Genomic DNA, 27,762 nt, shown 5'->3' with positions numbered 1-27,762 from the left:
AGGAAAACCGGGATAAAGGCAGGAAAATCCTGAGTACCGGAGAGAAAGCCGGGATAAAATGAAGAAAACCGAGAGGGAAGGGGGGAAAAGCCGGAAGGAGAAAGGGCACGGCCCGGGAGTCCATTTTCGTATGCAAAAGGCACTTTTGAAGTGTTTTCCCTCTTTTCACGTGGGATTAGTCGTGGATTTTTCCACTGGAGGTGATTCCCAGGTGGGTTGGAGCAGGATCGGGGACAAGGGGGTTCAGCTCTCTCCAGCTCCTCACCCTCCCGATTCGCAGGGGAAGGAGAGGGGTCGTTGCTGCAGCGCCTCGGGGAATGTCATGAATCCCACTGTGGGACGTCCCCCGGGTCACCCCAGGGACCCCCCAATCCCCCAGGGACTCCCCAATGCCCCCAGAGAGCCCCCAGTCCCCAGAGTCACCCCAACAACACCTCCCCGAGACTCCTCTGGAACCCAAAACAATTCCCATCCAGGATCTCCCCTGGAGGCGACTCGGCTCCCGTTGGATTAATTTATTAATTAATTATCGACTGCTGGGAATCCAGGGACAGCGACATCACTCGGGGGGGTTGGGTGGGTGGGGTGGGATTGGCCAGGAGGATCCCAGGGGATGGAGGGTGGTCTGAGACAACCTGGGACCGCCCAGGAAGATCCAGATTGGGACCACTCAGGACAGGCTCGGATGATCCAGGACAATCCAAGGACAGGGGCACAGCGGGAGGCTGATCTCAGACGATCCAGGAGGATCTAAGACCACCCAGGATGGTCTGGATCATCCTGGACAGTCCAGGACAACTTGGGACAATCTGGATGTGGGATGAGCAGGGACAATTTGGGACCATCTGAAACAACCTGGGATAAACCCAGTTGGATCATCCAGGACCACCCAGATCTGGGATGGTCTGGGAACTCTGGTGGCTGTGGCAGTGCCGATTCTGGTATAAATATGGACAAGGTTGGATGTGGTTTTTTTGGATTTTCAGGATTTTGGGAATTCTGGTGTCGCTGCCGTTGGAACTACAGGGGAGAAGGGCAGTGGCGGGGGGGGGTTGGGGTCTGGGGTTTCGCAGAACTCTGGAGCCATGGAATGTTGGGATCAGTCATCCTCAGTGCCGCTGCCGGAGCGATCCTGGAAAGGGGGGGAAAAGGGGTGAGGAACTGGAGGCCAGGATGAGGCATTTGGGAGGTTCAGGATGGGATTTTGGGGTCAGGTCATGGATTTGGGATAGAGATGAGGCACTTTGTGGTTCAACTCAAAATCTGGAGTCAGGATGAACGACTTGGGGGTCATTCCCAGGATCTGGGGGGGTCCAGCCCAGGATTCGGAGGTCAGAATGAGGGATTTAGTAACATGATAAAAGATCTGGGGTCACTGCCAGGATCCAAGGTCACTCATGGGATTTGGGAAATTCAGCTCAGGATTCAGGGTAAGCATGAAGGATCAGGGGGTTGCTCCTTGGATTTGGGGGTCTCTCTCAGGATCCAGGCTCTTACCAGGATCTGGTGCCATTCCCAGATTCTCTCACCTCCTCCTGCTCATCCTCGCTCTCATCGTCGCTCAGGAGGGGTTTGGGGCGTCCCCCCCGCCCCCCCCGGCGCCGGCCCTTCCCACGCTCCGGAACCTTCTCCTTTCGGCCCAGACGGATCTTCACCTTCACTGAGCGAGCTGGGGGGAATCCAGACCCTCCAGATGATCCTGACCCTTCCCTCCCCTCCCCCTCCCTCTCCGCCCTCCCCTCCCTTCCATCCCAGTGCCCACCCTCAGACTCAGATCCTTCCTCCTCTCCCTCTTCTTCCTCCTCGCTCTCCTCTCCATCGCTTTCCTCCTCCTTTTCCACCTTCTGCCGGACACTGGTGAACACAGACTGGAGCACGATGGAATCCTCATAGATCTGGGGGAAAACAGGGCATTTAAGGTCATTCCTGGACATTCCTGGTGGCTCCAGGCCATCCGAAGCCATCGTGGCTGTTTTTCCAAGCTGTTCCAGGCCATTTCTGGCCATTCCTAGCCCTTCGCAGGTGCCATTCCAGGCTGTTCCTGGTTATGCCGGGTGGTCTTTCCTGGTTTTCCATACCAGGGACCCTTCCAGGTTGAAGGTCTGGGCATTCTGGCACAGCAGCATCACATCCTTCTCCAGGTCGTTGAGACTCCGGTACTTGTGGTTTCGGATCCGCTCCTGGGTGCAGGAAAAGGGATGAGGGGGAGCCCAGAGGGTGGATTCCAGTGGATCTTGACAGATCCCGGTGGATCCCAGTACCTTGATCTTCTTGAAGTCCACAGGTTTCCGGATGAGCTCGTAGTATTCCGGCAGCTCCTTGCGGGACGGGAGCTGGATGAAAACCTCGCTCAGCTGTCGCCCGCTGCTGCTGCGGGAGGGGGGTAAAGGGCGTGAGGGGTGGCCTTCCTCATCCACATCCTCATCCTCCTTGTCATCACCCTCATCCCCATCCCATCCCAGCCACGCTGCGTCACCCATGCGAACGTGGTTCCCCAGGAATGCCTGGGAGTGCTAGGAACACCCAAGAACCCCAGCAGCACCCGGCCCCCCTAACCTGTCCTTGTACTTGATGACGGCATCCACAATTTTACGCATTTTCCGGGTGAGGGGGGGAGGATTTGGAGACAGTTTTTCAGCTGGGGGCCGTCCTCGCTTCTTCTGCTTCCTGCTCTCCTCATCCTTGTCCCGGCTCCGGGCACTTGGGGGGGGCCCTGCGGGACCCTCGGGCTCCCGCTTCCGCTTCCGCGAGGATTTCTTCTGCCGGACTTCCTCCTCGATCTCCTCCAGCGTCCCCTCCTCGATGGCCTGCAGGAAATGGGGATGGAGATCCTTGGGATTGGGGATCCACAGGGATGGGGCAGGCCCACAGGGACTGGGGGTGGGGGTGGGGGGGGGGAGTTCTGGAAAGATGGGAATTTCCAAAAGGACCAGGGCTCCCATTTCCAGCGACCCTTGTGTTTTTCTTGGATCTGTGGGCCTTTTCCAGGATCCACAGGAGTTTTCTGGCATCTGGGGGAGCTTTCCAGGTCTCACAGGTGTTTTCCAGGACCCGCTGGGGTTTTTCTGGGATCTGTGGGCCTTTTCCTGGGACTTGTGGACATTTTGCCAGGCCCTGTGTTTTTCCACACCCCACAGGCCTTTTTCAGGTTCTGCAGGTGTTTTTCCAGGGACCCTGGCGATTTTCCAGGACCACAGATGTTTCCCAGCCCTCTGGATACACCGTGGGAATACCTTAAGCCATTGTTTTTCTGTGAGAGAATCACTGTAATCCACTTCCTTGCGGTGCCGGGAGCCGCGGCCAAACATCTTCTCCTCCTCTTCCTCACAGGTGAGCCGCTCCACCTCAGCATCATCCTTCAGGATCCAGGATGGGAGCTCGTCCTCCTCCATCAGCCGCGGCTTCCGCTTGGGATTCCGCGCTTCCTCCCGCCGCCGGTCCAGGTCCATGCGCTGCCAGGGCAGAAACGGTCACAGGGGGTCTGGGCAGGGGTCCTGGGGGTCAGAGGTGGGATGGGGATGAGGGATGGATCCAAAGGGGGATTCTGAGGGGAGCAGGGAGATCTGAGGTGGGATGGGATGAGGGGGATGCTGCTGGAGAACAGGGATGGAGGAGCCATGCTCAGAGGCAGAGGATGCTTTGGGAACTTGGGATCAGAAAACATTTTGGGAGTTGAAGGAACCAACTCTGGGAACCGCAGGAGTTTTGGGAACTGGAGCAGGTTCAGGAACTGCAGGAACCACACAATGAGCTGGGAATTGGGAGCTGGAGGAGCCACACTGGGAGCTGGGGGTGTTTCAGGAACTGGGAGTGATTTGTGAACTCCCTCACAGGCTGCACAACTGAAGCATCAGGAAGAGTTTTGGAAACTGAGAAGAGTTTGGGGTATTGGGAGAGTTTTGGGAATTGGGGGTGTACCAGGAGCCACTGGACTCCCTCTGCTCTGCTCCTCTGTCAGGGTCCAGCATCGCTGGCATTCTGGGCAAGGACACTCCCTGCACACTGGGACAGGGTCCCTGAGGGGTTCCCCACACTGGGAATGCCACTGGCATTGAGGGTCCTGTTATCAGGACGAGCTCTCGCTCTTCATCCCCCTCCCTTCCCTGGGCTGTGGGAATTTTGGAAGTGAAAACAGCTTTTCCCACACTCCTGGCCACATCTCCTCCTCCTCCTAGTTCATTTGGTACCCGAGCTGGGAGACTCCTGCCCTCCTTCATCCTCCTCCCCCTTCTCTTCCTCCATCCTCCTCTCCCTCCTCCTGCTTGTGGATACCTCAGTTCCACACCCTTCTCTTCCTCCCTCATGGAGACCCCCAAACCCTCTTGCTACCCATTTTCCTCTTCTCCCCCTCCATGGGGGATCCTTCTCTCTTTTTCTCTTGCTCTCTGCTTCTTCCTCCCTTTTCCTTCCTCCTTGCAAGATCTTCCTCCTCCCCCTCCTTCTGTCCTTCCTCCTCCTTGTAAGATCTTCCTCTTCTCCTCCTCTCCTTCCTCTTCCTCCTTACAAGATCCTCACCTCCTCTTTGCTCTTCCTCTTCCCCCCGGCTCCTTTTTCCTCCTCATGATACCTTTCCCCATCTCCTACTCTCCTTCCTCCCCCTCCTCCTCTTCCTCACCATGAACAGATCGAACTCCTCCTCGTGCCGGGCGATCATCTGATTCACGGTCTCATCATCGGGCACCTCGTCTTCTTCCTGTGAAAACCCAAATCCAGGGATTCAGCCGCTGCCCCCAGTGCCTCCGGCGCGGCCCTCCCAAGACCCCTCCGACGCTCGTTGGCTTCCCACGGATCAGGGACCTTCCTCAGGGTTCGGGGGCCTTGCGCTCCCCTTTGGATCTTTCGCTGTCGTTTGACCCCGTTTTGGGGCACCTTCAGGGTCGTTTTGCTCATTGTTTGGTGGTTTCAATGTTTTGGTTCTTTTTGCTTGCTTTTGGGTGGTTTCAAGTGTGCTTTGCTTGGTTTTGGGCCGTTCCTGTGATTTTTGCTCATTTCGGGGTGTTTTAGTATCTATTTGATCTTTTTTTTTTGGTACTTCAGCTCATTTCAGGGCGGTTCTAGCTCAGTTTGGGGCATTTTTAGCTGGATTTTCGATGTTTCTGTGTTGTTTTCCCTCATCTTTGGGTGGTTTCGACTCACTTTTTTGCTGTTTTCAGGGTGGTTTTAGGCGGTTTTTAGTTCATTTTGGGGGGGTTTCAGTGTGGTTTGTTTTTAAAGTTTTCTCATTTTCAGGCATTTTTATTCATTTTTGCTTTCAGCTCATTTTGGCTTTCAGGCAGTTTCTTCTCATTTTTGGCTTAATTCAGGCAATTTTTAAGTCTTTTGTGGCTGTTTTAATTCACTTGTGGCACTTTCAGGCTGGTTTTACCTCACTTTCAGCCCTTTCAGTTAGGTTTTAACTCACTTTTGGAACTTTCAGGCCATTTTTTCTCCCTTCTGGCCTTTTTAGGTGGATTTAATCTCACATTTGGCTGTTTTCAGGCTGGTTCTAACTAATTTTTAGCACTTTTGGTCTTTTTAACTCCCTTCTGGCACCTTCATGCCAGTTTTAGCTCATTTTTGGCTGTCTTCAGGCTGTATTTTTTCCCCAGGTCTGACACTTTCAAGGCATTTTCATCTTATTTCTGGCACTTTCAGGCTGGTTTTAAGTAATTTTTGGCTTTTTCAGGCCGTTATCATTTACTCTTTGGCATTTTCAGGCCGATCCTAGCACCCTTTTGGCTGTTTTAGGCCATTTAAAAATCTCATTTCTGGCACTCGTAAGCCATTTAAATCTCACAATTTGGCCTTCCAAGCCATTTCGGTCTCTTTTCTCGCTCTTCCCAGCCCATTTCTTTCTGGGTTCTGTCCCTCCCTGACCGGCTGAGGCTCCTCATGGGCCGATCCCTGCCTGTGGCGCGGCGGTGCCGGGCAGTGCTGGCGGGAGGATTGAATGGGCAGTGGAGACTGAACGACCCCGCTCACCTTTAGAGGTGCTTCCTCCGACTCAGCGCCCAGGCACAGGGAGGAGGCAGCGTGGGGGAAGCTGCCACTGCCCGCGCTCTGTCTGCTCTGTGGATAAACACAGGGATTCAGTCTCCAGGGCTGTCAATCCGGCGCCTTTGTTCCCGATGCTACTCCCAAAAAATTCCAAACGAGCCGCCATGCTCCTGCTCTGGGGTTGGTTTGTTGTTTTTTTTTTTTTTTTTTTTTTTTTTTTTTTTGACTTCTCTTCTCTCTGGCTCCTGACCCCCAAATTCCCACGGGAACTCCGCTCCAGCCCTCACCTCATCCTGCTCCTCGTGCTCCAGGATGGCCTGAAGGAATGCCCGGCGCTCGTGGCTGGAGGATTTCTGGTCAAACATTCCGGCCTGGATCACCTTCTGGTCCACGTTGAGCTTGTACTTGGCAGCTGCCAGGATCTTCTCCTCCACGCTGTTGACGGTGCAAAGCCGGAGCACGCGGACCTCGTTCTGCTGCCCGATGCGGTGGGCCCGGTCCTGGGCCTGCAGGTCCTGTGGGAAGGGGCAGTGATAGCACCGGGCTCCCAAAAAAAATCCCACTCTTTTCCTCAAAATCCATGGTGGGGGAGATGTGGGATGAGGCCTGAGGGCATTCAGGGACTCCCAAGAATGGCTGGGATGTGTCAATGAGATCACCAGGACTATGTAAGTCCTGTGGGACGGGGCCACGTTGGCCAAAGGGTTCCACAACCCCTGGTTTTGTCATCAAAATCTGCAGGGAGTCCCAAGGATGATGGGGAGGTGGCAATGAGACCACCAGGACTATGTAAGTCCTGTGGGACAGGGCAAGTATTGCAAGAGGGTCGCAAAAAATCTCTCTTTTTTCCTCAAAATCCATGGGGAAGATGGGGGATGAGCCCTGAGGGAAGTCAGGGATCCCCAAGGATCACAGGGATTCAGCAATGGGATTATGGAGGTCCCATGGGAAAGGGCAGTGTTGGCCAAGAGGTGCCAAACTCCACTTTTAGCCTCAATGGGGAAAACATGGGCTGCACTCCAAGGGTTCTCAAATATCCCCAAGGATTATGGGAATTTGGGCAATGGGATTGTTGGGACCATGTAGGTCCTGGAGGAAATGTCCGCATTGGCCAAGAGGTGCCGAAAACACTGGATGTAATCTCAAATAAACCATGGGAGAAATGTGGGATGCACCATGACAAGTTCAGGGATCCTCAAGAATTACAGGAATTTGGGTAACGGGGTCACCAGGACCCCAGGAACAGGATTCTTCCTGTTCTTCCTGTGGGAAGGAGGAGCATTAGATGAGGGGTCCTGAAAACCCCATTTTACCCCTGAAGACACAGGATGTGCCCTCAGCAATCCCAGAGGATGATGGGAATTCCAGAATGGGATCATTGTCAGCTCTTTCCTTCAGAGACAGAGGGTGCAGGGAAAACCCAGCGGCAGCACTGGGATTTGGGGATGGCTCTCCAGGACAGCACTGGTGGGACTCAGAGAATGGCAGAATTCCAACCCCACAGCTCCTCTTTGGGTCAGCTGTTTTGGGACCTGTTCATTGGGTTTTGGGTCAGTCAGTTCGTTTTGGGTCACATCAGTGATGTTGACTCAATTTTTGTTCGGTTGAATTTTAGGCCGGTTGGCTGGGCTTTGTGTCAGTCAGCTGATCTGGGGTCGTTGGCTTTTGGGTTGCTCTTTGTGGGTTTTGGGGTGATTTCCAGGTCAATGGAATGGGGTTTGGGTGTTTTTTTGGATCAATGGGTCAATTTCTAAGTTGATTTTGGGGTCAATTTTGGATTCTGTGGATCCATTTCGGGGCTCTCTGCAGATCTCCAGGTGAGTGGATCCTGGCCATACCTGGTGTGGGTTCCAGTCGCTGTCAAAGATGATGACTGTGTCAGCTGACTGGAGGTTGAGGCCCAGCCCCCCAGCCCGTGTGCTCAGCAGGAAGATGAAATACTCAGAGCCTGGCTCATTGAACGTCTTCAGCAACATTCCGCGGTCCTCCGCCTTCGTGGTCCCTGGAATCCCACACGGGCGTCACTCCTACCCCCTGACACTGGAGCCAGGGGCACTGGGGGGGACTGGAGGGTTGTTTCATTGGGAAGGGGGAGCCCTTTCCCCCTAGGAGGGGGATTCTGTGAAAGGTTGGGCTGATTTTAGTAGAAAGATTGGAAAAAGTAGGGGAGTAGCAGCAAATCCTGCTCTGAGGTGGGGCAGGAGGTCTCCCAGAAGTTGGAATAACAGCAGCCAGAATTATGGCAGCATGGAGGCCATTTGGGGGCTGTTATCAGGGATATGTGGGGGCCATGGGTCACATGTTGTGCTCTTAATTTGTGTTTACTTCAGGTCACGGAATGATTGGGTTGGAAAGGGACCTTAAAGTCCATCCTGCTCTTATTCAACCCTGCAATTCAACCAATTAATGCATACTTGTTTTAGTCACATGGGAGTCCCCAGGGCCCTCCCCCAACCCAACAGGATCCTGGGATTAATCAGGAGATCAGCTGGAATAAATGGGAAAAACAGCAGCAGGCAATGATGCGTGACACTCATCTTTGATATTTTGATACAGATCTTGACATCGATATTTGACATCTTGACATCTAGCTTCTATAACTTCATATCAGTCTTTGATATATTGACATAATCTTCAATATATTGATACCAAAAGAAACTATATCAATCTTGGTATCAATCTGATATCAATATATCTTGATATCAGTGTTGACAGAAACCTTGATCTTGTTATCATTAATGCTGATCTTAAGACAAAGCTTGATATTCATCTTTCTATTGGTATCTCAACATCAATGTCTCAATATGCATCTTGCAACCTGGATATCAATCTCTAGATCTTGATATCAATCTCTGTATCAATCTGTATGTGTTTGATGTTAAACTTGATATAAATACTGATATCAATCTTGCTATCTCAATATCTTGATACTGATGTTTAAAATCTTTGTGCCAATCCTGATATAAACCTTGATATCAATCTCACACAATCTGGATATCAAGACATCAGTCTTTGTATTTTTTGGTATCTTATCTCACTTTCTCCCTTGATACCTGTTTTGACACATTAAAATTTATCTCCATATCTTCACATCTATTTTGTTATCTTTACAGCTTTACTTAAGAGATTTATCTTCGTATCTTGATGGTTTTGTATTTTTGTACCTTGATATTCCCCAATATCTTTCTGTCCAGCCCAGTATCTTAACTTCTTTACATCTTGGTATCTTTCTTGATGTCTTGACCTTGAGCTCCACCTTGACCTGGGCACCCACTGACCCCCCACCCCACCAGGGGCACTCACCATCCAGCCTGAGGTATTTGAAGCCACGGTAAGCAAAATAGTCCTCCATGATGGTCATCAGGGAGGTCATCTGGCAGAACAGCAGCACCTTGTGGTTGGTGGCCCGGAGCTTGGGCAGGATCCGGTCCAGGAGCTCAAACTTTCCGGAGGCACGGTATAAATCCAGCCTGGGGTGCATAAAAACATGCACAATGAGAGAAAAAACAGGATTAGAGGCCAAAACTGTGGCGTTTTCTCCTTGCTGGGATCATCTGGCTCCCCGAGGTGGGGTGGTTCATCCTTCACCCCTAGAAACCGTTTGAGTTTATAAATTCACAGATTTCTCCACTGGTAATCCCAAAATTAATGTCTCACCCCTGCACGATCCCACCGGTGAACCCCAAGTGCTCTGAGAAGGATTCCTGAAATCAAGAGGAGAAATAGTGTCAGAAATCAGCACAAAGTGGCCAAAAAACTCTGGATCTGCCTTAAAGAGCCAAGTCCTGCTCTCTCCCCAGTTCCCTCAGGAAGCTGGCAAGTGAATGGTTTGGTTTGGGTGGGAAACAGTGATGGAAGGTGGGTGGGCCCAACCACCTGATTTGATTCTTCCTTGTTGGGTTTAGCTCTGTTTTGGTTGATCCCTGTTTAAGTTTATCCCCATTAGGGTTATCCCTGGTTTTGGTTTATTCTGGTTTTGCTGGGTTTATCCCTTTTTTTGGTTCAGCCCTGGCTTTCCTGGGTATAACCCTGCTGGGTTTATGCCTCTTTGGTTTCATCCCCCTGGATTTATCTCCATTCCCACATGTCAGCCCCACCTCGATGTGCTGGAACATGTAGGGGTGGTTGCAGATCTTGCGCAGCTGCATGATTGTGTTCATCAGCGTCTTCGTGCCACCTTTGCCCTGCCAGGAACCATCAAGGAGGTTAAAATCCCATATTAATGCTGGGTTCCATCTTTATTTGCCAATCTAGCATTCCCAGGAATGTTTCCCCTGAAAAGGTGGCTCAGAGACATTAAAATAAATTCAAGGTTTTAAGAAACCTCCAAGTCCACTTGAGGCAAGGCTGCTCTTACCTGGCTGTTTTGGGGGAACTGAGCAGAAAAACAGCAAATCTCCCACCCCCAGATTTTAGCTGGGATAAAAGTGTCTTTTTTTCAATTATTTTGTGCTTTTATTCTGCTCACAGACCCACTGATGGCTTTGCTGAGCCTCTGTGGATCACCCAAATATGTTGGGGGCCCAAGCTCAACCCACCCCACAGTGGAGACAAACTCATCCACTCCCAGCACCGATTCCCAAATCCAGACCTTCTTGTCCTTCTCGGAGCCATCTGTGAGGAGGACACCCTTGGCCTGCATGTGCCGGTACAGGACCCGCTGCAGCGCTGACATGTCGCACTTGATCACATACTCAACCTGCCAGGACCCAATGGGGGAGTCACGCCCAGGCCCTCCAGGAAGCCACCAATTCCCAGAGGCTCCAAACCCAACAACCTGCTCAAACCAACCCAGCAATGACTGTGGAGTGGGATGAAACTCCGGCTACACATTCCAGGATAGGGAAGAGCAGGTGTAGTCCTCCAAGGATTGAGAAGACTGGGATGGACCCCAAAACCCCACTCTAAGAACTCCCCAAACCCCCAATTCCCAGAAGGATCAACCCAAACACCTGTTCAACCCAACCCAGCAATGATTCTGGAGTGGGATGAAGCTCCATGTGCATATCCCAGGATGGGTAAGAGCAAGATGGACCACCCCAGTCATATCCTGGAATTGGGAAAGGTGAAGGGACCTTCCAGTGTCACCTTTTCTGGGAGCTGAGCTTCCACCTCCTTCTTGAGGCGCCGGAGCAGGAAGGGCCGGAGCACCTTGTGCAGGCGGCGGATAATGAGGATCGTCTCCTCCTCGTTCAGGTCCACCTGGCCAAGGAAGAGAATTGTCACCAGGAGCAAGAATTGTCATCAGAAATGGCACTGGATGAACCCTCAACATCCCAAAACACCAGGTCCCTCTGCTCCAAGAGCCCCCTGACCCTCAGTTCCTGGTGGGATTGATCAAATTGCTTGCTCGACCCAACAGCAAGTCCGGAGTTGGGATGAAGCTCCGTGAGTGTATCCCAGGATGGGGGAGGGCAGGGAATTGTCACCAGGGAAGGGAATTGGGACCCAGAGAAGGGAACAGAGCCCTCAGTGGTGACACCGAGTCACCTGCCACAGCTCCACGGACACTCCCAACCCCTCTGAAGCCATTAACAGTGACAGTAAGCCACATCTCACAGCTCCAGAGTCAATTCCATCCCTCTTGAGCCATGAATGGTGACAGTACATCCCACAGTTCCAGAGCCACTTCCAACTTCTCCAGACCCGTTAAAGACACTGATCCACATCCCAGAGTTACAGGAACACTTCCAACCCCTCCCTATCCATTAACATTGACCCCAAGCCCATCCCCGCTGCCAACAGCCCCCACCCGCTCCCACATTTCCCCTTTCCTGCACCTTCTCCCCGGTCATGGCAAATGGCGCGTTGAACCACTGCTCAAAGGTGCTGCAGCTCTTGAAGATGGTTGGGAGCAGGAAGTTGAGGAGAGCCCAGAGCTCTGGGAGCTTGTTCTGGAGTGGGGTACCAGTGAGGAGCAGCCGCCGCGGGGCCACGTAGTGGGTATTGAGCACCTGTGTCAGTTTGCAGTGGTGGTTCTTCATCCGGTGCCCCTCATCCACAATCATGTACTTCCAGCGGATCTGTGGGAGTGGAAAGGGCAGGGATGGTGGGAACTAGGGGGTATGGATGTGCCCAGAGTAGCCCATGATGGCTCCATGATGCTGGAGCAGCTCAAAGAGGCTCTGAGAGGGGAATATGCTGGGAATGTTCTCCTACACCAGGAGACACGCAGTGGCATGGGAATCCAGGGAATCCCTGCCAGGATGCTTGATTCCAGCTCCATGGAGGAGAAGGCCCTAATCCCTAAATACCAAAATTTGGGATTTGGAGCATTAACTGAGTGTTGTTCCATTGGCACAATGTTCCATCCCATTTATCCTCCCCCTGTAGCCATGGATCTGAACCCTGTGGCAACAAGGGTCTTGTAGGGATCCAATTAATATTAATTATCCAAGGAATTTTTAATGAAAATGGAACCATGTATTGGATGGATCATGGGATACATCACCAAAAATCAGGAGCAGAAATTCTGCCTCAGCTTTGGCTGCGGAGGGGGAGCAGCTCGTGCAGAAGCTCCAGGGAGTAAAATACCAGGTTTTGGTATAAACAAGGCAGTGATTTTCCTGTCTGCAGCATCTGGGAGCATGGCGAGATTGTGAAAACCTCCAGCGCTTCCTGGCCTCACCTTGGCCAGTATGTGTTTGTCCTTGATGATGTACTCGTACGTTGTCAGCAGGACGTTGAATTTTCCACTCCGGAGCTGAGGGACGAAGGCGCGTCGTGCTGCCGGAGAGCCCTAGAGGGAGAATTCCAACCAGAAATGTCAGGCGAGGAGGGAATTCCCAGAAGAGGGGGTAGGAGGGGCTGTTAAGCACAGGGAACAGCAAAGTGAGGAGGTTTGTGGCTTCCTGCTGCTGAGGAACAACCAAAAATGAGATTTCATGGATTTTTATGGATATGGAGCTGGCACCCAGTGCAGCTTCCGCAGCATAATGGTAATAGAGCAAGAAGAGGAAAATGGAAGCTGGAATCCAAGGAATGTGGCACTTACCTTGTAGGAGACCTTCACCACGGAAGGAGCCCATTTGTCAAACTCATAGGCCCAGTTGGACAAAGTCCTGGGGGAAAGACACAGAAAGGGTGGGAATCTGGGAATGTGGGGCTGGAGTAGCAGCTGGGTGAGATTCTCCAGGTGCTCTGGCACTCACGAGAGTGGGACGATAATGAGGAAGGGGCCATTGATCCGCTTATGCTCCATGAGGTACGTGATGAGGGCGATGGTCTGGATGGTTTTCCCCAGTCCCATCTCATCTGCCAGAATTCCATTGAGGTTGTTGTTGTACAGGGACACAAGCCATTCCAGGCCTTTGATCTGTGGAAATGCGGATGGGGTGGGAATGGGGGTGGGACCGTGGCCACTCCCCCCCACCTGGGCACATGCAAATGAGCTGGCAATGAGGTCAGGTTAGTAATTCAGAGACAGTTAATGGAATTGGGATATTCCATGGATTCACACGGAATGCAATGGTTTTGGCTTTCAGCAGGGAGTGAAACCAGCTCATTATCCCACTCCAGCTCCACCTCATTACCCCACTCTGGCTTTGGCTCATTATCCCACACCACCTCAGATTCATTATCCTTCCTCAGCTCCTTATTCCTTCCCAGCTCTGCCTCCTTATCCTACTACAGCAATTATCTCACCGCAGGTCTTCATCCCACGCTGCATCCAGCTCCTTATCCTCCTATCCCATTCCCGGACCACCACAATCTCCGTTACCTCCCCCAGCACCCCTGTATCCGCAACGTTCCCAGACCTGGTACTGCTTGAGGACACCATTGACCATCAGGGCTGACTGCTTGTCCACGCGCTCAGTCACGGCGTGAGCCACGGCGTAGTAGGACTGGAGCCCTCGTGCCAGTGCCTGCGACACCCCATACTCGTCATCCACATCCTGCTTCGCGTTCCTGCCCCGAAAACCGAGATAACGTGTCATGGCACACCAGGAATGGGGTCAGAGCACAGAGAGAGATGGGGGAACGGGGTGGGAGGAAGTATGGGGGGAGTAAATGGGGTGAGAGGGGGAAATGGGGGAAAACTGGAATAATGGGTGAGGGGAGGGACTTGGAGGGGAGAGGGGGAAACCTGAGGGAAAAACAGGAATAACAGAAGAGAGGGTAATCTTGAGATGGAAAAACATGGATGAGAGGTGGGGGATCCCTGTTCCTCATGGGCAGAAATGGGAAGATAAAGCAGGAAAAAGGGAGATGATTTGCATTTATGGGGTGGAAAAAGGGAGGTTTGAAGGATGGTACTCCTGGGGGAATTCCTGGGAAGCACTGTCAGTCCTGTGCGAGGTGGTTTACCCACTGAATTTCCAGAAAAAATGCCGGGTTATGGCTCATTTTGGGAAGATTTGGAAAAGAAATGAGCTTGGAGGAATGCTGCTTGTGGAACCCCACTCCTGAGGCAGGGAAGTGACTGGGAAGGTGAAGCTGGAGCAGGAAAATGGGAAGAGGAAGGGAAGGCCTCACTCGATGATGTGTCGGGCATCCACCTCCGAGACATCGTCACTGTCCGGATCTGGAATCTTCTTCTTCTCCTCCACAGGCAGCGCTGGCTGTGCTGGCTGTGGCTGCTCCTCTTCCTCCTCCTGCAGGATTCCCAAATTCCAGGGAAAACACCCTCAGGAACACCCTGGGAACCACCCACCCCCTCCCACCCAAAGCTCTCAGAGATGGGAGGCTCCCCGCCTTTCCCTTTGGAGACACGCCAGGAATATTCAGGATGAAAACTAAGGTCTCCGAAACGGGATTTTCCAAGTGGTGCCAGCTTCCCAGTGCTTGTTCAACACAGAGATTCCATTTTATCCCACAATTTTGTTAAATTTTTATATCTCAGTTTACCCCATTTTTAAATACCTTTTCCCCATTTTTTTATTCTATTCCAAGCAAATTTATCCTGCTTTATCCTATTGTTCGGTCCTATTTTGCCCTATAGCTTTATTCCATGTTGAACTACTACTACGTCTCACTTTAATCCATGTTATCCTCCTGTTTCATTCCATTTAATCCCATTTTTTCTGAGCTGCCAAACAGCCATTGTCAAGGTCAGCCCTTTCCTGTTCTTAGAAAAATTCTCAGTGGGAATGTGGCGGGACCCCCCCCTCACCTCCTCCTCCTCCTCGGAGCCGCTCTCCTCGCTGTCAGAGCGTGGAGCAACCTCGTACCTGGGGGGAAGACAGAGGAACAAGGAATTCCAAATGGAATTTGTCTCCGGTGTTCCCACTTCCCTGTTCCCTCCTGGATCTTACGTGCCCAACCTCCGAATGCCTCCCGGGTTCAGCATTCTGAGCTCTCTACTGCCATTTCCAGTCCTCCACCGCCATTCCTGACTCCAGCATGCCCAGCTCCAGCATTTCCAGTTTTCTACTCCCATTTCCAACCCCAGCATTCCCAGCTCTGGTATGCCTATTTGAAGCATTCCCAGCCCCCCATTCCCAGTATTCCTGGCATACCCAGGGTTCATTTCCAGCCAGGCCTCGAGCTGCCCAGCCTTGGGCGCATCAGTGCCAGTGAGGATCTTCCCACTCTCCACATGGATCACCTTCACCGGGAGGTCGCTCATCTGGCTCGTCTCGTCCAGTGGCTGTGGGAGGAGCCGATGGATCTGGATTGGGAATTCTCAGCCCCCAAACCCCCCCCGAACCCACTGAGAAAAGTAGGGGGAAAGGGGTGGAGGGAGAATCCTGATGGATGCAGTGGGACATCCCCTGTGTTCCCTGTCCACAGTGGGCTGGAGTGGGATAATCCCTGTGGCCCCTTCCTGGCCATCCCAGGATCCATGGGATGAGCCTGGACTCACCTCCCCATCGGGGCCGATGGCTGGAGCCTGTCCTTCAGCATTCTCTGCCTTCTGTGGGAGCAACAGGGCAGGAGGAGAAAGAAAAGGAAGAAGAGGAAGGAGTACAGAGGAGAAGAAAAGGAAGAGGAAAAAGAAGAAAGGAATAGGAAAGAGAAGAAAGAAGGAGACAAAGGATGGGAAGGAAGGAGAGGAGAGGAGAGAGCAAGAGGAAGAGAGTGAAGACAAAAACGGGAGGAAAGAGAGAAAGGGAGGAGCAGGTGGAAGGAGAGGGGAGTCAGCCTGGGCAGTCCAGACCTGGCACTCCCTCCATGAGCCATTCCCCTGTAGTTTCCCCTTTCTCCCACCTTCTTCTTCTTCTTCTTCTTCTTCTCCTTGGCCACCTGGGCTGCCTTGTGCTGCCGCACGAGCTCTGTGAGATTTGCCACGTACTCATCTGTCTGCTGCAGCAGGTAGGCCAGGCGCTTGTCCTTCTTCTGGTCAATGAGCTTCCGGTAGCCTTCCTCATCCTCTGCCTGCCCGGGGTGAACAACACACTTGGGATCACCTGGGAGCAGCTGGGAACACCCTGACTTCACCCCACACACCCCTTGGTGCCCCTCCTCACCCTCAGTGAGGACAAAAATCCTGCTGCATCCACCCCGATCCCGCCCCTCCTGTCTCATTGCCAGCTTTTTCCTGCATCTGGCTCACCATGAGCCGGCGCATCCGCTCCTTCTCGATGCGCTCGTTCTCCTTCTTCTGTTCACGCTCAGTGTTGGCGTGGTACGTGGCCACTGCCTTGGTCAGCTTCTGGATCTTCCCACTCACGCTACGGTGGTATTCCTTGAAGTCCTTGGCATGCTGCAGGATGCTGTTGAGGTATTCCTGTGGGAAAAGAATACAGTCATCAGATCACAGGGCTTGGTGCGCAAGGATTTCATGGGAAGTGGGAATGGTGGAGTTGGGAGGGATTGGTGGTTGTTGGAAGAAAGCAATGGGAATTGGAGGTTCCCAATGGTCAGCAGAGGGTCCCAACAGCAATCAGAGAGTACCAGCAACCACCGTATGGTCCCAATGGCCATCGAGTTGTCCCAAGGGCCATTGAGTCATCCCAACAACTATCACCAAACCCTTGGCCGCCATGATCCAGAGTCAACCTCCCCCAACTCCAAACCAGGTGATTCCTTTAAAACTTCTATCCCTGTCACCTCCTTGCCCCTATTCCTGGGAATCCCCTGACCTGATGCTTCTGCCGGCGCTTCCGCTCCTGCTCGATCTTCTGCTGCTTCTCCAGCTTCTCCGTGATCCGGGCCTCACGTAATGACTGACGCTTGCTGCGCTTGTAGGCCTTGGCATTGAGCGCCGTCTCCAGCGCCGTGTCCCGCCTCATGCACACCACCACCTCCTGCCGCAGCTGCAATCCCGGAAAAACCGTGAGCAATCAGCCCCCGGGGTGACCCCGCAATGTTCCTGCTCCCAAATCCTGGTTTTCCCAGCACTCACCTGGCGCTGGAAGTTGAGCAGCCGCAGAGCCTTGAGCTCGATGGTTGCTTTGGTCCGCAGGTCTCCAGCCAAGGAACCAGGAAGGTTTTCCAGCTCTTGGATGCGGTGGGCGATGCGGGCTTGGAGTCTGCAGAGGAGGGGGAGGATGAGTTCAGCTCACTCCCCACCTAGCTCCTATTGGGAAGAGCATGGGAGCAGGGCGAGGGCATTGGGAAGTCACTTCCAGAATCCTGGGATGAATTTTGGGGTCCCCCATGGGAACAAGGACACAGCAGAGCCAGAGCATGGCCAGGGAAGGGCAATGGAGCTGGGAAGGGTCAAGGGTCAGGAAGAATCTCCAAGGAGAATGCTCTCCAGCTCATCCCTCTGGATTTTGGGAAGAGGAAAAACGGGATGGAGGCAGCTGGAGAACGGAGAAGCCTCGGGGGTCTCCAAGGAAAACACACTCCCACTCACCCCTCTGGACATTGGGAAGTGGGAAACAAAGATGGGGGAGAAGTTGGGGCTGGAAAAAGCCTTGAGAATTCCAAGAAGTATGTCCTCTTGCTCATCCAGAGGGGTCTCAGCAAGAAGGAACATGCGATGTGGTCATCTGGGACTGTGGGGAACCCTGGGAATTCCCAGGAAATCCAGGTGGGGCTATACCTGTACTCGCGTTCCTGCAGGATCTCCACAGGGTCGAGGCCACGGGGCTTCTGGATGGGGGTGATCCGGTTCTGCTTGGGATGGATCGGGAGTGCGGGTGGCGCCGGCTGCCCCGGCGAGGGTGGGGGGGGTCCAGGGGATGCCGGAGGCACAGCCGGGGGCACAGGAGAGGGGCGGCCCGCAGGGGGAGGTGGCAGCAGCTTCTGAGGGGCCCCACCTGGTGCTGCTGCCGAGAGCGGCCCTGTGGGAACAGGGAGTCTGGGAATACCGGCCTGGGCACAAGCGCAACTTCCCAGGGATGTGGATCTTAATTCCCGCAAAAAAACCTTATTATTATTATTAATTCCATCAGAAATAAAGCTTAATTCCCCAAAAACTTGAATATCGGACTTGGAATGAGCTCATGGACTAACTGCAGAGATTTAATGGGAAATTCATCCTGATTCCCTCCAAAACTCCTATTATTTACCTGGAAATCAACCCTAAATGCCCAAAAAAGTCCAATCATTTTGCTGGAAATTAACCTCTATCCCCTGCAAAAAAATCCATTTGGCTGGAAATCAGCCCCAAATCCCCCAAAACTCCAGTTGTTTAATGGAAAATTAACTGCAATCCCCAGAGAAACTCCAAATAACTATCTTGGAATCATAGGTATCCCTGCAAAGCTCCAGTATGGAAGTTAAACCAGCCATTAAACCACAGAACTCCAACCCCAGTTCCAGGGTTTTAACCAGGAACTTTCTTCCATCCCTTGCTCACAGATCTGGGATAAATTCCCAGAAATTCTGTGATCTGGGTCTTACCTTCTGGCCAGGGCTTGGGGGGGCCCCCAGGGGGCTGTCCTGGCATGCCAGGGGGAACTCCTGAGGGTCCAGGAGGGGGCATGTTGGGCCCTCCTATTCCTGGGAATTCCCAAAAATCAGGCAGAAAAGGGAAAAAAAAGAGGGAAATCCCATGAGGATGCTGACTCCTGGGGGAGAGTCCAAGCAGAAAGGTCGGTGTGCTCTGGCTGAAGATGAGGATCTGCGGGTACAGCCCCCTTTCCCCTGAACTGCCAGAGTCTGGATGGACCTCAAATCCTGACACTGCAATGCCCATGGACACGGATGGGAGAAATGTGGGAAACCCGAACAGCTGGGGGATACTGGGGCAAAAAATGCATCCCGTAGATCATCCAGGATGGAATGGGATGAGGTCCCTTCTGATGGATCCCCGGGATAGACTGGGACAAGCTCTCCACAACTATGCCAGGACAAGCTCCCCTGGATTTCCCAGGATAGCGTGAGATATAATGGGGTAAGTTCCCCACAGATCCCAGGATAGAATGGGACGAGCTCCCCAGAGATTGCTCAGGATGGAACAGGATGAGCTCCCCTTAGATGTCTCCCACAGACCATCCCAGGCCCCCCCTTCTCCCAGCCCCTCCTCACCATGAGGTCTGGAGTACCCGGGTGGTGCCGGCCCTGCTCCGGGCGCTTGTCCCGGGCCCTGCGTGGCGCCGGCGGGCGGAGGTAGAGCAGGAATCTGCGGCTGCATCCCAGGCAGGGGCCGCTTTCCCTGGACGGCGACCTGGAGGTGCTCTGGGAGCGGCTGTCCCCGTGCCAGCAGCTTGTAGGCCATGATCTGGGCACGGAGCTGGTGCAGCTGTGCCGCGTTGAACGGGGATGGACCCCGGCCCAGTGCTGGCGAGTCTGAGCCGGAGCCGTCCAGCGCCGTGCCAGAGCCACCTGCGGAGCTGCTGGAGGGGCCGTTGGATGGCACTGGGCTGGAGGCATGCTCTGAGCCGCCCAGAGGGGATGGATAACCTAGCAGGGAACACAGGGATGCACTTGGGAGTGGCCCAAGGGGCTGAATTCCAATCCCTGCAGCCCTCAAAATTAAGGATTTCCACCCTAAACCCCACAGGATTTTACCATTCCTCCCCAAAATCCAGTATGTGGACCTGGAAATAACTGGGAGTGCTACCGGAATCCAGGATTTAAGCATGGAATGATGAAAGCCTCCCCCCCTCCAAATCCAGGATTTGGACACAGTTCCTCCCCTTCCCCTCATCATGTCTCTTCCCCTGCTCCCAACCTTGGGAATGCTGATCCATGGGGCTGGGGGGGGGGCCCATTCCCGCATGCCCCCCTGGCCGCATTCCCATTCCCTTCATCTGCCCGTAGCGCGGATCCTCTGACATTCCCTTCTCGTGCATTGGATCAAGGGGCTGCAGGAAGGAAACATCCCAGGAAATCAGACATCAGCAGAGCACTCCTGGAGGAAATTGTGATGCTCCCAACCCGCCCAGCTGACAGAATTCCCAGGGCTTGGAGCTAGAGCTCCATTTCATCATTCCTGGAGATGCCAGATTCCACCTGTTCTAACCACAAAAATCCTCCCTGGAGCACTATTTCCTGGATTTTTTTATTAAAAACTCCCTGGATTACAGGTGAGGAATTGTTGTTAAAGCCCAAGACCCAGGAGGGAAAACCTCTCAATTAATAAGTTAATTAACAGGGTTGGGGTGGAGGATTTTCCCATTCCTGAGGCTTTACAGTGCATTTTTGGAGCAGGAGAGCTCAGGACGGATTTGGTGGGGAGGGGAGGTGAAATAAGTTGGGAAGCGAGGGAAGAGAGGAACGGGAAGGGGCTGCAGGTGCAGTTCATGGATTTGATATAAATTCCTTAGTTACTCCCCTCTTCCCATCTCCTTCTGATGCTGGAGGAAGAAAATGGATCATTCCAGCAGTGAGAATTTGCAGACAAGATGGGGGGGGGGGGGGGGGGGGGGGGGGGGCGGGAAACAATGGGGATAAATCCCTCACCCAAAACCGAGGATTTCTGAGGCCCGGAATGCTGGGATGCCTCACCTTGTGCAGCGGGTGGATGGTGTCCGGGGCATATCCCGGTGCCGGGAGTGCGTGGCCCGAGTGTCCCGAGTGTCCAGACCCGGGTGAAGGGCCGGGAGAGGGGCCCAGCATGGACCCTGGGGAAGGGCCAGGACCGGGAGAGGGGCCGGGCCGGGGGGTCCCTCCCAGCGGAGGCTCCGGAGTTGCCATCTCACATCAGGAGCTGGGAAGGGGTGCCTGGAGCTGCACCTGGAATGGGTGATCCAGGTTAATTCTCAGAATGAATTGAGGGAGTACTGGGTGGGAAACACCCTTTCCCGTCCACAATCGAGGAATGAGCAAAAAACCCTCTCCACAGTGCACGCTCAGGCACGAGGAATTCTCTTCCCAATCCATCCTTGTGGCCACTGGAATGGGAAATCTGCTTCCAAATCTATTAGCCAGGAATAAGGAGCAAGGGATCCCCTCCCAAATCCATGACTTGGGAAAAAACAATGGGAATCTGATCCCCAATCCATTCTCAAAGCAGGAGGGATGGGAAAACTGCTTCCCAACCTATCAGAGGGATGAGGGATAGGAAACCCCTTTCACAATCCATCACCAAGGTCTCAAAAACAGGGAATCCCCTTCCCAATCCACTGTTGAGGAATGAGAAACATGGGATCTGCTTCCAAATCCATCATCAAGGAATGAGGAAGAGGAATGCCTCATCCTGATCCACCCTAGAGGGCTGTGGAGGGATAAGCACCACTGCTGCACAAGATCTAGGAATTTCTGGTAATTCAGAAGGTCCATGAAGAGCTGGGATGCTCATTCTCCAGTCCCAAAAAGGAGAGATTTCACCCAAAGCCACTGGAATTCTTATGGGAGATCCTCCTTTTCCAGGCAAATCCCTTCTCCTTCCAGGGAAACATCTCCTTTTCCAGAAAAATTTCCTTTTCCCAGGCATATCACTCATTCAGGTTATTCTGGCACAGTGAAAAACTCAAGATTTCCCAGCACCTGCTTCCCCCTACATGGAGGGATTTCAGTCATTCCAGCCCTTGGGAATCTCTCACCTCCCCTGGGTAGAGCTGCTCCTGTCCCCTCTTCTGACCAGGAAAAGGGATAGACAAAGTGATTTTTCAGGAAAGAGAGGGATTAATTTCTGCTGGACCTGGTAGTTCACCCCAGGAAAACCACTGCTATTCCAGGGAAACCAGGGAATTATTTTTTAATTAAGCTCCATTCCTGCTATTTTTTAGCCTTGTTACCATCATTCCCTCCCACCCACGGGAATTTTATGCATAATTCCAAGGATACCTGTCATTTCCAAGGAAAATATTCCCGTGGGATATCAATTCCCAGATCCTGGGGGAGGGGGGGGGGGGTTTCCAGAAATTCCGGCACCTACCTACGGGCATGATAGTCTTCAATGCTCTGGAGGGATGAGCTCCTAACACTGGGCTGGGGGAGAAAGTGGGAAGCAATCAGGAATTAAGTCAGGAATGTCATTATTCGGCACCACCCTAGCACTAACAGAGCACAGGACTCCTAAAAAATGGTGATTTCCTCCTGGATGAGCCCGAGTCAGTGTACATTTCGGGAATCTGCTGACTTCCAGTGAGGAAACATTCCAAAATCCATTAAAAAATTGCTCTTAATAATTCCTGGAGATGGATTCCACCTGCTCCAGTCACAAAAATCATTCCCACAGCACAATTTAATTGTTCCTGGATTTTTATTAAAAACTCTCTGGATTATAGGTGAGGAATTCTCATTAAATCCTGAAATCCACAAAAGAAACCTCTGGATTAATGATACAATTAATGGGGGAGGCACAGGGAGGGTTTTCCCATTCCTGAGGTTTTTCACCCCATTTTTGGAGCGAGTCTGGGAGAGATTTACTGGGGTGGAAAATAAATCGGGAAGGGGGAGAGGAAATAGAAATGGGCTGCGGGTGCAGGTCTTTTATTTTAACGAAATCCCTTTCTTATCCCACTCTTCCCATCTTCTTCCACCTCCGGAGGAGGAAAAAGGGCAATTCCAGCAGTGGGAATTTGCGGAGGTGAAAAGGAGGCGGGGCTGAAACGGGGGATAAATGGATGGGGATAAATCCAACCCCCCCCCCCCCCCCATTCCTCCAATATCGGGGGTCTTGCTGCGACTCGATTTCCAACTCCCCTCCCTCCCCCTCACCCGGATCCGCCCTGGATTCCTCCAGGAAGGGGCCAAATTCCTAGCGAGAAATTAGGGAGCTCATCCGAGGAGCCTCGGGAATCGCGTAACCCTCCCGTCAAAAACAGGGAAAAAATCGGGTAAATCTGAGGGGAACAGAGGGAGATAGGAAAGGATGGGGAAAAGGGGCTTGGAAAAGTGGGGGTGGAAAAAACGGGATCCCCAAAAACAGCGCGGGGGCTCGTGACCCCACATAATTGGGAAGGGCCTTGGCTGGTGCGGGGGGGGGACGGGAAAAGCCCCTCGGGATCAGAAGGATGGGGGGCGGGGAGGGGCTTGGTGTCCTCGGGAAAGACAAAGACGGAAACGATCGGGAAGATTGGGAGGATGAAAGGGAGATATGTGGGAGACCAGTGGGAAAAGAAGGGAAAGGGAGATATAAGGGGTTTGGAAAAAGTGGATGCGGGGGAATACGGGTAAAAATAGCAGATATGGGAGGATATGGAGGGGAGAAAAATGGAAGATATAGGATGCCGAGAGGCGATCGATCCTGTGGGGGCTGAAGAGGGGACCGATCCTGGGGGTGAGGTGGGTCCCCAAGGCCGAGCACCCCAGGCTGAGGTCGCCACCGGTCCCGAACAAAGGGCCCCTGACCCTCGAGGGCCGCCGTACCCACCCGCATTCTCCCCCGCTCGGCCTTACCGGAGCCAATGCCCTTCCCGGAGCTTTTCTCGGGGCTCATCCTGGCCTGATCCAAACGCGATCCCGATCCCGGTCCCGGCGGGGGAACAAAGGAGCCGCCGGAGCCGCCGCCTCCGCCGCCTCAGGGAGCGCCAGGCCCGCGCCTGCGCGCCCCGCCCCGCGCCGAGCCCCGTCCACCGCGCGCGCTCCGCCAATGGCGCGGCGCCCCAGCGCCAGCGCTGCCAATGAGAGGCGACCAGAGGGGAGCGCGCGCGGCGGCCCCGCCCACGCCCCCCGCGAAAGCAGCCAATGGGAACGCGGCGCGCTGCCCCAATGAGATCAGGGAGGGGGAAGGGGAGAGGCCGCGCCCACCCGCGGCGCAGCAGCCAATGGGAGGCGCATTCGCCGACGTTCCTCCGTCCCCGCCCTGACTGACATGTCACTCATTCTCCCTCCGCACCAATCAGCACGGCGCTCTTTCGCCGCGGCCAGTGAGAAGGCGGGGAAGGGAAGCGAGAGGCGGGGCCGCCCGGGCGTGGAGGGCGCGCGTGCGCAGAGCGGGCGGCACTGCGGCGGCGGCGGCGGCGGCGGCGGCGGCGGCGGCGGCGGCGGGGCGGGGCGGGGCGGGGGTTGGGGGGTTCTCTGGGCGCGTTTCCCTCTCTCCTTCCGCGGTGGCGGAGCTACGTGAGAGATCCGTTTGGAGGAGGCGTTTATGCACTCCAAAGGCAGCCAGGGATCAAGGTGATGGCGGCTTTGGGTCTGGGAGAAATCCTGATCCGTTCGCAGATTGAGCAGGCTGCAGGCCACTCCCTGGCACAAGTGCCTGGACGCGACCCGCGGCTCTTTTCCCCGGGAAACAAAACTCACCCTCCCGGTTTCCGGCTGGTAGTTTGGAGGAGGCAGTTGGCACTCAAACAGCAGCCAGGTTTCTAAGTAGTGGCAGGTTGGGTCTGGGAGTTTTCCTGCATTATTTGGAGAAAATAATTTTACGTTGAGGGAAAACATTTTATTTTCCATAATTTTCTGTTTCTAAATTGAGGGGGAATCTCCTTCTCCTGCAATTTTAATGGTAAGGATTGAAGAAAACCCTGCCTTTTCCATGATGCCAGAGATACCAACTAACAGGGAATCCCCATTTTCCATTCTTTTCCAGTTCAAATGGAAGAGAACTTTGACAATGCTCTTTTATGGGTTTTAGTTAAGGGTAACTCCTGCATTTTCATCATCCTATGGTTTAAATTTAGGGGGAAGCCCAGTTGTCCCCTTTTTCCATCATTGGGGAGACTTAAAGTGAGGAATACCCCTCTTTTCCCAGTATTTTAGGGGATTAAATCAAAAGGGAGAAACCGTTTATTTGCCATTGTATTGGTGGAAGTGGTGGTAACTGCTCCATTTCCTCTTCTGAAGGGGTTCACTTGAAGGAAGCTGTGCCCTTTTCACCCTTTTAAAGGTTTAAAATTGCATTTCAGGGCACTTCTACATGTGCCCCAGTACCAGTTATCTCAGATGAGAGCAAACCTGGTATATACATAACCCTAATATTGCCCAGGAACCTATTATTTTTCATATTTTTATTTATAAGATAGCCCTAGATAGAGGTCCGAGTGAAACACCATTCATTTCACTACTGTTCTTCTCCACCCTACTTAGTCACATGTGGATTACTACTCAGCAATCACTAAAGAATAATTTTTCAATTTGATAAATTATCCAACTGTGCTGCTGAAACACAAAGTTTTACCTCTGCCCAGATTTCTGCCCTTTTCCTCAAAGTAGTTGTAGCAAAAAGAAAAGTGCTGTCATTTCCCTGAAGTGTGTTCCTCTATATGGCAGAAATACTAATACCTATTGCAGGAATAGAAACTTAGAATATCTTGAGTTGTAAGGGTCATCGAGTCCAGCCTTCCCATCCCCTCCCAGCCCATCAGCCCCTGGGGAACAAGTTCTCCCCAAAACCCTACCAGAGCCCACTAAACCCACAAGGTCTGGCTTTTGTGCCCCTTCTACACTTTCCTCTCCCTGCAGATTCTACCTGCTGAGAGGCTGAGGTGAGAGCAGGATCTGTGAAATCTCTGACTCTCTGTGTCTCCCTGAGGCTGAAGCCGTGTCTGCTGTCAATGATTACACAGTGCAAGATGCTAAAGGCTGAAAACTTTGGGGTTTACCCCCTGAAACCCAAGACTCTCTCTGCAGCTGTGCCTTGTATATCTCTAAAAGAGTTCCTGGGTTTAGAAAGTTTTATACATCCTGCAATATATAATTAAATTAAAAAGAATGGTGCTGTGTCAATGTGCTGTTAATTACTTTGAGTTGGTTAATTAAAGCAAATCATTGATAGAGGGTTTGATAAGAGCATGCCATGGTTGGAGTTGGCAGCTCTGAATTTCTCTTCATTCCTTTAATTTCTTTCAATTATTTCTTAAGCAATTACTGCACTTAGGGCATACAATAAGGACAATAGAATTTCTGCTCTGCTGGATTGGGAAATCCAAATGCAGTTCCATAGAGATTGAGGGGAGGGGAGGAGAGCATCAGGCTGAGTTTTGACAGTGGTAATTTGACAAAGAAAAGAAATAGTAGTAGTATAAATATATATAAAGAAAAGAAAAAATATAGTATATATTTAGTTATATATTTGAAGATAAATGAAATTGATTATATAAACATACGTAAATTATGAATGTTAATATAAGTTAAATATTAACAAACATATATATAAAAGGGGTTTTTTGGTTTTCATTAGGTTAGAGGAAGGGTTATTTTAGTTTTGGTTGGGTTTTTTTTGGGGCATTCATTTAGGAGGATTTCATGACAGGATGGATATTGTGATTACCGCCCCACACCCAACTTGTCTGTCTGTCCCAAAAGCGCCGCAGCTCTGGGAAGAGACCGAAAGCAGTGCTGCGGACCTGTGGGCACAGTGCGGTCCTGCGGCAGGGCTTTTGCCTACAAAAATTCCAGAAGGACGAGGATTTCTCCCAGACCAAAGCTGCCCCCTCCTCCAAACCTGGCTGCCATCGGAGGCCCAAACGCGCCCCACAAAATGACATCTGCATTGAGGGCTCTTGAGTTTGGCTTTTTGGGGAAATGTGCCTCCTTTTGGAGTCAACTTGCCTGCAGCCCGTCCAGGGCTTTAGCCTACAAAAATTCCAGAAGGACGAGGATTTCTCCTAGAACAAAGCTGCCCCCTCCTCCAAACCTGACTGCCATCGGAGGCCCAAACGCGCCCTACAAAATGACATCTGCCAAGTGGGCTCTTGAGTTTGGCTTCTTGGGGGAAAGTGCCTCCTTTCAAAGCCAACTTGCCTGCGGCCCGTCCTGGGCTTTTGCCTACAAAAATTCCAGATGGACGAGGATTTCTCCCAGACCAAAGCTGCCCCCTCGTCCAAACCTGGCTGCCATCGGAGGCCCAAACGCGCCCTACAAAATGACATCTGCATTGTGGGTTCTTGAGTTTGGCTTCTTGGGGAAAAGTGCCTCCTTTCGGAGCCAACTTGCCTAACTTGCCTGCGGCCCTTCCTGGGCTTTTGCCTACAAAAATTCCATAAGGACGAGGATTTCTCCCAGACCAAAGCTGCCCCCTCCTCCAAACCTGGCTGCCATCGGAGGCCCAAACGCGCCCCACAAAATGACATCTGCCAAGTGGGCTCTTGAGTTTGGCTTCTTGGGGAAAAGTGCCTCCTTTCGGAGTCAACTTGCCTGCGGCCCGTCTTGTCTTTAGCCTACAAAAATTCCAGATGGACGAGGATTTCTCCCAGACCAAAGCTGACCCCTCCTCCAAACCTGGCTGCCATCGGAGGCCCAAACGCGCCCTACAAAATGACATCTGCATTGAGGGCTCTTGAGTTTGGCTTCTTGGGGAAAAGTGCCTCCTTTCGGAGCCAACTTGCCTAACTTGCCTGCGGCCCTTCCTGGGCTTTTGCCTACAAAAATTCCATAAGTACGAGGATTTCTCCCAGACCAAAGCTGCCTCCTCCTCCAAACCTGGCTGCCATCGGATGCGCAAACGCGCCCCACAAAATGACATCTGCATTGTGGGTTCTTGAGTTTGGCTTCTTGGGGAATAGTGCCTCCTTTCAAAACCAACTTGCCTGCGTCCCGTCCTGGGCTTTTGCCTACAAAAATTCCATAAGGACGAGGATTTCTCCCAGACCAAAGCTGCCCCCTCCTCCGAACCTGGCTGCC

General features: G+C 52.7%; 1 protein-coding gene across 12 annotated transcripts; it reads right to left on the bottom strand.

Annotated features, from left to right (window-relative positions):
• Positions 1 to 540: 540 nt before the first annotated feature.
• SMARCA4 (SWI/SNF related, matrix associated, actin dependent regulator of chromatin, subfamily a, member 4) lies at positions 541 to 23,693 on the bottom strand. 12 transcript variants are annotated; one of them, XM_062511904.1, is made up of 36 exons: positions 23,599 to 23,693; positions 22,133 to 22,185; positions 20,761 to 20,988; positions 19,985 to 20,117; positions 19,339 to 19,713; positions 18,712 to 18,810; positions 17,909 to 18,149; positions 17,264 to 17,390; positions 17,001 to 17,174; positions 16,472 to 16,645; positions 16,126 to 16,293; positions 15,782 to 15,832; positions 15,435 to 15,565; positions 15,089 to 15,146; positions 14,452 to 14,570; positions 13,734 to 13,884; positions 13,128 to 13,291; positions 12,971 to 13,037; positions 12,605 to 12,715; positions 11,757 to 11,999; positions 11,065 to 11,178; positions 10,568 to 10,675; positions 10,074 to 10,160; positions 9,634 to 9,680; positions 9,280 to 9,446; positions 7,815 to 7,978; positions 6,264 to 6,491; positions 5,962 to 6,048; positions 4,616 to 4,693; positions 3,234 to 3,452; positions 2,557 to 2,807; positions 2,262 to 2,370; positions 2,079 to 2,180; positions 1,763 to 1,895; positions 1,530 to 1,669; positions 541 to 1,132 (listed from the first exon to the last, which is right to left on the bottom strand). In XM_062511904.1, exons 3-36 carry the CDS (start codon positions 20,947 to 20,949, stop codon positions 1,100 to 1,102), a joined length of 4,842 nt encoding a protein of 1,613 aa, XP_062367888.1. In that variant the 5' UTR covers positions 20,950 to 20,988; positions 22,133 to 22,185; positions 23,599 to 23,693; the 3' UTR covers positions 541 to 1,099. The 12 variants fall into 12 exon arrangements, with proteins under 12 accessions (XP_062367888.1, XP_062367884.1, XP_062367895.1 ...); XM_062511900.1 differs by having other exon boundaries at positions 541 to 1,687; XM_062511911.1 differs by lacking the exon at positions 1,530 to 1,669.
• Between the last annotated feature and the right edge of the window lie 4,069 nt (positions 23,694 to 27,762).

This window comes from Cinclus cinclus, chromosome 32, assembly GCF_963662255.1.
Source record: "Cinclus cinclus chromosome 32, bCinCin1.1, whole genome shotgun sequence".
NCBI classification, from domain to species: Eukaryota; Metazoa; Chordata; class Aves; order Passeriformes; family Cinclidae; genus Cinclus; species Cinclus cinclus.
The sequence above is the reverse complement of the archived record's forward strand: the minus strand, read 5'-3'. Positions and strand labels throughout refer to the sequence as shown.

Bases quoted from the DNA above. Each gene is read 5' to 3' on its own strand.
- SMARCA4 (XM_062511900.1), bottom strand. From the start codon at position 20,949: ATGGCAACTCCGGAGCCTCCGCTGGGAGGGACCCCCCGGCCCGGCCCC. The intron at 2,371-2,556 runs GTTAGGGGGGCC...CCCCTCCCGCAG, and splicing joins GTCATCAAGTACAAGGACAG to CAGCAGCGGGCGACAGCTGA. The intron at 1,688-1,762 runs GTGGGCACTGGG...GATCATCTGGAG, and splicing joins GGAAGGATCTGAGTCTGAGG to GGTCTGGATTCCCCCCAGCT.